General features: G+C 42.2%; 2 protein-coding genes across 2 annotated transcripts; one reads left to right on the top strand and one right to left on the bottom strand.

Moving 5' to 3' along the window:
• Positions 1–1,753: 1,753 nt before the first annotated feature.
• SEC61B (SEC61 translocon subunit beta) lies at positions 1,754–4,336 on the bottom strand. The gene is made up of 4 exons (XM_079950190.1): positions 4,178–4,336; positions 3,980–4,077; positions 3,318–3,419; positions 1,754–2,105 (listed from the first exon to the last, which is right to left on the bottom strand). Exons 1-4 carry the CDS (start codon positions 4,178–4,180, stop codon positions 2,018–2,020), a joined length of 291 nt encoding a protein of 96 aa, XP_079806316.1. The 5' UTR covers positions 4,181–4,336; the 3' UTR covers positions 1,754–2,017.
• Positions 4,337–4,592: 256 nt separating this feature from the next.
• ALG2 (ALG2 alpha-1,3/1,6-mannosyltransferase) lies at positions 4,593–8,156 on the top strand (the record flags this gene model as incomplete). Its single annotated transcript, XM_079951017.1, has 2 exons — positions 4,593–4,919; positions 7,234–8,156. The coding sequence occupies 2 exons, from the start codon at positions 4,593–4,595 to the stop codon at positions 8,134–8,136; spliced, it is 1,230 nt and encodes a 409-aa protein (XP_079807143.1). The 3' UTR covers positions 8,137–8,156.
• Positions 8,157–10,800: the final 2,644 nt, after the last annotated feature.

Here is a 10,800-nt window from a genome sequence, read left to right as displayed (position 1 = left end):
CTGCACGCAATTGTGTACAAATCACACATTTAAAATAATAAATCTGAGATTCCAAATGTTTTACCATTTCTGACTTTTAGGACACACCATCTTATTTTGACATTTCCCCTTACAATCATGACTCAATTTAAATAAAAACAACTTTCAGTTCCCCCCCCCCCAGCCAAGAACATCCAATGTCTAGAAATCCACAAGCCATTCAGGAGCACTTCATAGCTTCCCCAGCCTTGGCATACCAAACACTTTCATTTTAGGATTATCACCTGGTGTTAAGCACTGAAGCTGAACTTCTAGTACCTACCTTAGATAACTCCATTTCAGCCTCCTCGATCCTCTTCTCCTCATCATCTCCAATATGAGGATCATTTGTGGTGTGTTTGTACCTCTTGAGCTGTACACAGCCCTGTAATTTGTTATGAAGGGTGGTACAGTGGTACCTCGGGTTCAGGTTACATACACTTCAGGTTACACACTCCGCTAACCCAGAAATAGTGCTTCAGGTTAAGAACTTTGCTTCAAGATAAGAACAGAAATCGGGCTCCGGCGGCGTGGCAGCAGCAGGAGGCCCCATTAGCTAAAGTGGTGCTTCAGGTTAAGAACAGTTTCAGGTTAAGTACGGACCTCCGGAACGAATTAAGTACTTAACCCGAGGTACCACTGTATATTTTAAATAGCTATATAAACACTGGCCTTACAAGTGAGTATTACTGAGATTACAGCCAAAGCGTATTTTTATATGCTATTGGATCAGTCATTTACCCAGCTCAGTTTTCTGAATATTGGCAGATCACACTACAATTTGTGTATATCTCAGTGTTTCTCGGGTCGGCTTTGGAAGTTACAAACAAGTGTTGACAGAAGATACAGATGTGACTTGCACTCCCTTGTTTCATGTTTTCTACATACAAAGCAAGAAATAGTGCATTTTTCCATGTTAAGATGCACAGGTTCAAGATGCATGTGCAGAATTTTCAGTCCATTAAAAGTATCATCTACTCCAACTCCTTGCAATGCAGGAATCAGAGTTAAAGAATCCCTGGCAGATGGCCATCCAATCTGCTTAAAAAGCACCTTCCGAGGGAGACCATCCCACTGCTCAACAGCTCTTAGTGTCTGTCATAAAGTTCTTCCTGCTGTTTAGTCAGAATCTCCTTCTTGTAACTTTCTTTTAAAGGTGTTACGATGTTAATTCTTCTAAAGGTGTTTGACGTGATTGTTTAACATAGTAAATTACTAAAGAGGTACCTTATGAGATCTGCTATATGGTGATTCTGCACAAATCATGTCTGGTCCTAATTCACCAGCGCTCCTCATACAGGAGCTAACCTATCAGCCAGGATGCTAGAGATTATTTTGGCATCCTGGCCAATGAGCAAGAGCAGTCTATAAGGAATCCAGGGATCCAGGATTCTTTCCAGGCTTTAAAAGAACTCTAACACAGTACTCTTTCCAGGACTGGGGAATTGGACCACAGTTTAAGGTGATTAAAAAGACATAGCAGATGTGGGAACATCAACCATATTTCTTGTAAAATGTGCCTATAAGGCCATCCCAGGTGTTTCATGAATTTATCTTTCTTGATGGCCTTTGTCAAGTCTTCTGATGCAATGTAGTTTCTTGTAGCACACTTTTTTTCTTTATTCATTCAAATGTATATATTATATGAAACTTTGAAAACATGTTTCTGGCTTTTTGTGTGTTTTTTAATTGCCACCAAAATGACATTTAGAGGGAAAGACCAAAAAGCAGTTAATTTATGTAGACAAATTTTAATGAAATAATTTGCACGTTAAAGTATACATAGGAAATAGCAATAAACTTTGACAGAAAGGAATCAAAAACCCTTCTTAAGAGAAAGTTTAAGAGTCCATTCAACAGCAAAACCAATTAAGGAAAAAATCAAGAGATTTATCTAGAGAAACAGCTCAAATGACTTTACTCCAAGTAAACTCTGAAAGCTACCATACTTTTGGTCCAAATCGTAGTTTTCAAGTTGGCAGGTGGGATATAGTGAAGTCTATGACCGAGTGTATTTGCCCCAGATGTGCAACATGAATACAGATGCAATAAAGAGGAGACTCATAACGAGAACTGGAACAGGACCACTGAAAATAAAGGGAGAGGATGTATTTATTATCCACAACAATAGGTATAGATTAGCTTTTAGCTAAAACTATATAATCACATGCTATTTAACAAAATGGTTACCCTACCTTTCTATCCAATACAAAGGAAGTTAACAAAAGCAGTTTTAAACAAGCAAACAATGTTTTTAAAAATCATAATGTTTTTAGAGTTCAATACCACAAAATGCAGTAGTGGCTGTGCTTAGATTACTTCAAGAAAAGATTAGACCAAGTCATGAAGGATATATCTATCAACACAAGATTAACTAAATGGAGGGTCCCTATGATGAACACTGCACCATTTGTATCAGCTTTGTTTGGTTCTCTGTTTGCAAATTCCACCAAGTAAAATCCCAGCTTAGTGCAAGAACATCTAAATAAAACTTGTGCAGAAATATACTATATCAAGTCTCAAGATCCATTCAAATATGAAGAGATTGGTAGGTTACAAAAGAGAAGGACAGAAGACTGTTTTTAAATATAGAATTGTTTTGGCCCTATCCAACTTAGCTTCTGGAGGAGCAGAAATCAAGGAAAACACCGGTGCTATTTCATGTGCATCTTAACATCATTAGTGGACCATAAACAGTATTTAAAGATACCGTGAGATACCCATATCCAACCCAATTAAAAAGTTATCAAATGGAATTTTAATAAAGGATTTAAAAAGTAGCATTTGTTGACTCAAAGATTTGCATTAACAGAAGAAGATCAAATAACTAACAGAAAAAGAAAAATGCCTTTTAAGTCTTAATTAACCATTGCCATGCCCAAAAGCAACTGCAAATTTACAAATGGAAGAGAATTATTGAACCTCAAGTAATTATTTCACCTACAAGGTTTGGGAACCATAAAAGCTTCATGTTACTCCAATGGGTAGTTAAACAGCATAATATCTAATCAGGCCTCCTAAGTATAGTCTACATCAAATACCCAAGAGCATAGTGTTATTTGACTTAGTAAATTAAGGCGCACACACATGTTTATATGCATGCACACCACACAAGATAATTTGATTTAAAAAAATTCAAAACCAACATTTTGTCAACTACAAAAATTGTTCTTCCTCCATGTAACAACACAGAATGATAGTATGCATCCAATTGCTTCACAATAAGCTATAGATTGGAGAGAACACAAGAATGGTTTTCTAAAAAAAAAAAACTGCTATATTTTAATATTTTCACTTACACTTTGAGGCCAGGGGAATCCTCTGTATAAAATCTCCACATCCCTCCAGTGCCTGCAGAAGTTGTACGGCCTGCACTCCTTGTTCCACAGCTAGCACTTTTCCTAAAAATGAAAACCAGTAACAGAAATGCAGCAACAGTAACCAAATTATGACAGGTTCTCCCAACAAGAGGCTTTCATGTGACTATAATTAGCTAAATGTCTAATATAATTAGCTAAATGTCTAATCTTTGCTTGATAACCACAATCATCATTTCAGCTGTATATATGCATGTTTTAAAGGTTTTTTTTTTAAAACTTGATATAAACGGGAAACCCCCCCACCCCCCTGGGGAAGGAATTCAACTAACTCCAGACAGGAAGGAGGGCTTTTGTGAGGCTGAGGGGGAAAGCGACCACTACATTTAATAATATTAATAACAATAATAATAATAAACAGCGGGTTTTGGGGTCAGCCTCAAACTTCCGTTGCGCCTCGGGGGGCTTCCCCGGACGCCCTTAAGCGGGGTTTGGCAAGGGAAAGCGGCTAACAAATTCAGTAAGCAACACCGTTATTAGTCCTACAACAACCTTAATAGCAATAATAATAATAATGATGATGATGATGATGATGATGATGATGACACGTCATCGTCCCTGCTCCCGGCGGCCTCCCGGCCTACCTCTGCCTGACGGTGGATCCTGGGGCCCGCGAGGCGACGGCTTTGCTGGGCGAGCGGCCGGAGGCGCCCACGTTGGTGGCGCTGGGATTGGGGCCGGGCTGCGGGGAGAGAGAAGAGCCGGACACGGTCAGGAGCCCCCGAGGCAGCGGAACCCCCCGCCCCGCCTTCCTCCCCTCGCCTCTCCTCCGCCGCCCTCACCATGGCGAAGAAGGGCGGCTCCGTCCGCTTCTCACAAACTCCCTCAGCCGGCAAGTGTCGCCTCCGTCGTCGTCGTGGCGGCGGCGGCTTCTCCCTTCTCCTCAGGCGACGAGAGAGGGGGGCCTGGCCGCCAGCGCCTCAGGAAGAAGGACCCCTAGCATGCGGCTGCCCAGACCAGCGCCTGACTCGAAGCCCTGCCTTTTCCCCACCAGCGGGGGCAGCGCTACCTCCCCGCCGAGCAGGCTCGGGCTGCCCCGCTTTGCTGCCCCGCGGCGCCGCCTATTCTCCCGCGCTGCGATGACGGCCGAGAGTCAGCACCCCCGCGGGGGACAGGCGCCGCTGCGGGCACCCCTCCGCCGGAGGCCGACGTGGCCCTCCTGGCTGGGCCCGCGCGTGCGCAGAAGGCTTGGCGGCCATGTCGGGTGGGGCTGAGGCGCGGGGCCCGTCGGTGGCCTTCCTGCACCCGGACCTGGGCCTGGGCGGCGCCGAGCGGCTGGTGGTGGACGCGGCCGTGGCGCTGGCGTCGCGGGGCTGCCGCGTGCAGGTGTGGACGCCCCGCTACGACCCGGCGCGCTGCTTCTCGGAGGCGCGCGGGCTGGACGTGCGCACGGCGGGCGGCTGGCTGCCCCGCAGCGTCCTGGGAAGGGGCCACGCGCTCTGCGCCGCCCTCCGCATGGCCTGCCTGGCCCTCAGCCTCCTGCTGCTCAGCGGGGAGGAGGTCGACGTCTTCGTCTGCGACCAGGTGAGGGCGGCGGCGCCGGCGGGGGGGGGTCGGACTAGATGCCCCTTGGGGGGCCCGGCCCCACCATTCCTGGATCCGACATCCACTCGGAAGAGCCGGCCCAAGACATTCCGTAGGATCACAGGGTCGCAGACGGGGCCGGGTTTACCTATAAGCCAAACAAGCTATAGTTTAGGGCCCCACTGTCTTGGCCCCCCCCCTCAAAAAAAAACATTTATTTATTTATTTATTTATTTATTTATTAGAATAATATTTATTCAGGTTTTAAAACATTACAAAAAAAAAAAAAAACAGAAAACACAATACAAAAAAAACCCAAGACATTTCCAAGAACAAGTGCAAAAAAAAGTGCAAAAAACCCCCAAAAACAGATAAAAAGGAAAAATAATAATTAGAAAATACATACAATCAAAACAGAGAAAGAAAAGAAAACAAGTTAAACTTTTACATAATTTCTTTCTATGACTTATTTCCTTGACCTCCTCACACCACCCCTCTTTGTTTTCTAGTTCAAATAGATATTTCAGCAAATCCTTTGTTGAATATGCAGCGTCCCGTGCACGGCGGAATGATGAGGAATACGTGTACATACTCTAAATTGCTTTATTTACATTTCAAAGCTGGTAGATTACAGAAAAACATCTTGCCTCTGCCGGAGCAGAAAAGGCATCCTCTCTCCTCTGAAGCACAGAGAGAACAACTCTGTGAACTGTGAAAAACAGGAAACCAGTGTACGTCACATCCAGTCTCCCTTTCCCGTGAGAAAACCCAACAGCAATTGACTGTGGAATGTAAACACCTGTCTGGTGACAAGCACTTTCGCTGCACAGTGAAGAGAGCAGAAACCAACATCCTTCATCTTTATTTTTATCCTAATAATTTATCTTAATATACTGTAATTTTCCATTCTCTCTTTCACCAATTGGCCATCCACTTTTACTTTATTTAATCTTATTTCTCGTTAAAACTGATATATTTAAACCTATTCTCTTAAGACATTTCCCCTAGGGTCAAAGTCATTTGATCCCCAATGATCCCAAAAGTCATTTGATCCCCACATAGGGTGATCTCTCCACTTTCCCCCCAAAAAAAACATTTAAGGGGGGGGGGCGACAGGATGAACATTTCCAAAATATAAGATAAAAAAACAAATAAAACCTACCTACAGCAACAGTGTTTTGTGCTGTGTAGGCTCCTATGATGTAAGTAATGGGCCCCACCTGCTCCCTCAAATATCACATATAAAGGGCCCCATTACCTTCAGTAGCTTAGGGCCTCATAAGACCTAATTCTGGTCCCGATTGTAGATTTGGAAGGGGCCACAAGAGTCCTAGTACAACCCCCTGCTATGCAGGAATCTTTTGCCAATTTGGGGCTTGAACCCACAGCCTTGAGATTGAGAGTCTTGTGGTCTACCAACAGAGCTATCATTTTTCTGAGGCGAATTAGGAAATCTCTGCGCTCTCCCCGCCCCTCCCCTGCCAGGGAAGGAGTGAGGAAAGCACTGCATCAGGAATGAGAGGGAAAGGAACATCTGCCTCTGTGGACCCTTCCTCATGAGTGGGCCACTGCATAAGCCTTGGTTTTTGTTTTATTAATGTATTTTGCATTGTCATTTTGTCATTTGCTGTCGTCAACCGGCCTGGGATCTTTGGATGAAGGGTGGTACACAAATTTAATAAATAGTAAGTGCCCATTGATGGTAATGGGACCTTCTCACAGGAAAGCGTGCTTAAAAAACACATGCATGCTGCTTGCAACAAAGAAAGTGAAGAGGGAGAAATCTGCTTATAATCAGGGGTGGTAAGTGTTAATCGTATCTGTGGTTGCTGCCATGCAAACGGCTGTCAAGGAGCCAGAGACAAAAGTTCTAGAAAGATCTTGCTGTCCCACCAGCCCAGACGGAAGGAACACCCTGAATGAAGGGTCCCTAGCCACTATCATCTCATCCACTCCTTTTCCAAACAAGGGAAGGAAAGCACCTAAATCATTACACACACACTAAGCCAGGCTTCTTGCATTCCAGCTGCTTCCTTCAGCTGCAATTTTCAGCAAAGTCATATTTTCTGACCTCTGAGAAGAGATGAAAAGGAATACTAGGGGCAAATGCATTATGCCACAGGTTGGGAACACCATTTGACACTAGACATTCTGGATTATGCTGACACTGCTGATTAAACATCTAGTGTAGAGAGCATTCCTTTGGGTTGTTCAAGATAAAACACAGCTAAACGTAACAATTGGGCAAGCATAAGAGCCACTGTTATTCAGTATAGCAGTTTCCTTTCTTAGGCGTATTTCTTTGTTTTTCTAGGTATCTGCATGCATTCCATTTCTCCGTCTTGCCCGCATCCGTAAGAAGATTTTGTTTTACTGTCACTTCCCTGATCAGCTTCTGACCAAGAGGGAATCGTTTCTTAAACGTATCTACAGAGCTCCACTGGACTGGTTGGAAGAGTATACTACTGGCATGGCAGACTGTATTCTTGTCAACAGCTTTTTCACAGCCGGTGTTTTCAAAGAAACCTTCAAATCCTTATCTCACATAAATCCAGATGTCTTGTACCCTTCTTTGAATGTCAACGTGTTTGATACGGTTATTCCTGAAGATGTAGCTAACATAGTTCCCAACAGGAAGAGATTCTTGTTTCTTTCCATCAACAGGTATGAAAGGAAGAAGAATCTAGTATTGGCATTAGAGGCATTGCATGACCTTCGGGGTAAACTTGATGCTCAGGAGTGGGAGAATGTTCACTTGGTTATGGCTGGTGGTTATGATGAGGCAGTTCAAGAAAACGTGGACTATTATGAAGAACTGAAAGCAGTTGCTGCCAAGCTTCGCATTGATGAGCAGATGACATTCTTAAGATCTTTCTCTGATGCACAGAAGATAGCTCTTCTTAGTAACTGCACATGTGTGCTGTATACACCAAGTAACGAACACTTTGGCATAGTTCCTTTAGAAGCTATGTACATGAGATGCCCAGTCATTGCAGTAAATTCAGGGGGACCTTTGGAATCAGTTGTAAACAATAAGACGGGTTTCTTGTGTGATCCTCTTCCAACCCAGTTTTCAGAAGCCATGGAGAAATTCGTGAAAGACCCTGCTTTGAAGAAGACAATGGGAGCTGCTGGGAGAACTAGAGTTCTAGAAAAGTTTTCACTGGAAGCATTCACTGAAAAGCTGTATCAATACGTTCATAGCTTAGCACAATAAACTCAAGCTCCATAATGTGACATTTGTTTTTTAATGCTGGGTTTTCTATTACACCGATGGACTAACATCCCAAAAGATTATTAATGTGATTCTTCTGACTCTGTATTGGACCACCACTTAAGACTGAATCTAGCATATAACAAACCACTTTGATAGTGAACTTGTCACTTGATATTTTTTATACTTCGTCTTGCACTATGTGCTGCAAAATAATAAAATGATGATTTAAAAAATCAGTCTTGTTTATGCTATCATTCATTATTTCAAGAGGCCAGTCTTGAAAGTAACATAGTTTGTTGCATGGAAGAATTTGTTGCGTGGAAGAATCAATAGGTGCCCATGACACTTATGATTACTGAAGTAGTTCCAAGTGTTTTAGATAAGCAAGCCAAGGCTCATTCCATTTCATTTATTTGTAAAACTATTTACAGTATATACAATTTCCCCGCAAAACAACATAAAAAACTTTTAAAAGCAATAGGCAACCTGATAAGGGAGAGAATTCATTTTGTCACCCCTATTCCAACAGCTGGAGCTTAATCATGAAACATTGCTTTATCCATTGTGTTGCCTCAAAACTCTAGATGATCCCAAATCACTTTACCTCCACAATCATGGAAGTTACAGATACCCCACATCAGTGGTTTTCATTCTGTTCCTAAAAAATACAAAGCTTCCTATCTGGAAAATATTTGTGATGAACAGACAACGCTAGTTGGATTTAAAGAGGCTTTGTGATGAGAAAGGGTATTGTGAGAGGGATAAGAGCTGTAAAGATTAATCAACTGGCAATACAATCATAAAGGAAATGTGAAATAAATTCAAAATTATGAGGATTGTGGAGGGAGCGGGGGGAAGTCCAAAAGAATTTGGTATTATAATGGATATGAATGTGTCATTTAAATCTGTAAAAGAAAATTTTTCTAAAAAATTAATAAGAAGTTTATTTTGAAATGACATTTCACTGGAATATCAGACCTTTACAACATAATTAAAAGGTTTTTCATTGTAAAAAAAAAAAAAAAAAAAAAAAAAATACAAAGCTTCCCAGAAAATACCTGAGGTTTTCCTCAATGTGAGAACGCATTGTCTGCCATTACTGATCTACTGGAACATGCATTGCAGGAAAATAATTGGATATGCACTAGACCTAGTAAGTGGCCTATGTTAATTTGCGCTGCATCTCTCAAACCTGCAGTGCATAGGATTCCATTGACAAATAAATGTCAATCTAGAAAATTTGAAAACTGCCCTAGGAGAAGGGAAAATACAGGAGGTCAGCATTCAATTCCTCCCTCTTCACTGACAACTTAAAAATTGCTGAGGGTTTTTGCAGACCACATAAAAGGTTTTTCCTTCTTGTAGGAATTGTTAATGCACTGCTAAATGCTGTATGGTTTTTAATTGTATAATACTGCTTTTATTTCTTATATATTGTATAACAATCTAAATTCCATAAAATTCAAATTTTAATACAATAAGATACAATTTAAGAAGTAAAAGAAGCAATAAAAATGCAATTAAAGTTAATACAATGAATGTGGTGCGGGACCCCGGATGGTTACGTCCAGTCAATGGCGATTTGGGGTGTGGCCTTCATCTCGCTTCAGGCCAAGGGAGCCGGCATTTGTCCGCAGACAGCTTTCTGGGTCATGTGGCCAGCGAGACTAAACCGCTTCTCTGGCGCAACCTTCAACCACAAGCCCACAAACACGCCACAGGCCACTTAAATAATGCTCATGGGTGACAATTTGAGAATCCCTGCTGTAGGTGAAAGGGAGCTTTCCGTTTACAGCAGTGGCTCCCAACTAGCTAAGTACTGCAGACCTCCTGTTTTTCAAAAGTCAAGCCATGGAACTCCTAGTTTTGACATTTTTTATATCTCTGGTAGTTTTTGTTATGTGAATGGTGCCTCTGACCCCTCTCCTGTTTGGAACCACTGCCTTCTGGCATTTATTGTTATTGTTATTTATTATTTATTCTTTAAATTTATATACCATCTAAGAATCACAGGGTGGTTTACAGTATACAAACATAAAAATGCATAGTCTGATAACAAACAAAGCAACAATCTCCCCCTCCAAACACACACAGTTTAAAAGGCCATAGATTGTTTAATAAGCCAAAGGCCTGGGAGATGAATGTTTTCATCTGGAGCCTAAAGATATGCAATGAGGGTGCCAGGCAGGCCTGTCTGGGGAAAGCATGCTACAAGTGGAAACCTTGTGAGGAGTACCTGAAGAAGGGCCTCAGATGAGGACCGCTGGGTCCAGGTCAGTTCACGTGAGAAGAGATGGTACTTGAGGTATTGCAGTATATTCTAAATAGCGGTTAATTTCAAGATACCTGAGAACAGTAAGCAGTGGTAGAGTAATAGTGGCATATTCTCTGAGCGGTGTAGACCTGAGTTTAGCTTCTTTTGGAAGGAGGACACAACAGGCTTATGGTGTTTTGCAATATTTGCATTTATTTGCAAGTCCCAGTATGGCTGAGCATACAGAAGGAAAGCACAGCTCGTGTTCTGTTAACAGGACTACATACCTCCAGTGTGCTGTGACACTTTAAATAATCCTCTCCCACTTTTGCGTCACATATTTGTGAAATATAATCACCTCTCATTCAATAAATCATAAAGCTGCAAGCTTTTGCGTGTAACTAGATTTT

The sequence above is a fragment of the Podarcis cretensis genome, assembly GCF_951804945.1.
Source record: "Podarcis cretensis genome assembly, chromosome: 13".
Taxonomy (NCBI): domain Eukaryota; kingdom Metazoa; phylum Chordata; class Lepidosauria; order Squamata; family Lacertidae; genus Podarcis; species Podarcis cretensis.
The sequence above is the reverse complement of the archived record's forward strand: the minus strand, read 5'-3'. Positions and strand labels throughout refer to the sequence as shown.

Coding starts and splice junctions, on each gene's coding strand:
- SEC61B (XM_079950190.1), bottom strand. Junction 3,420..3,979: donor GGATCCACCGTCAGGCAGAG/GTAGGCCGGGAG, acceptor TTTCATTTTTAG/GAAAAGTGCTAGCTGTGGAA. Junction 2,106..3,317: donor GATTCCCCTGGCCTCAAAGT/GTAAGTGAAAAT, acceptor CTTTATTTTCAG/TGGTCCTGTTCCAGTTCTCG.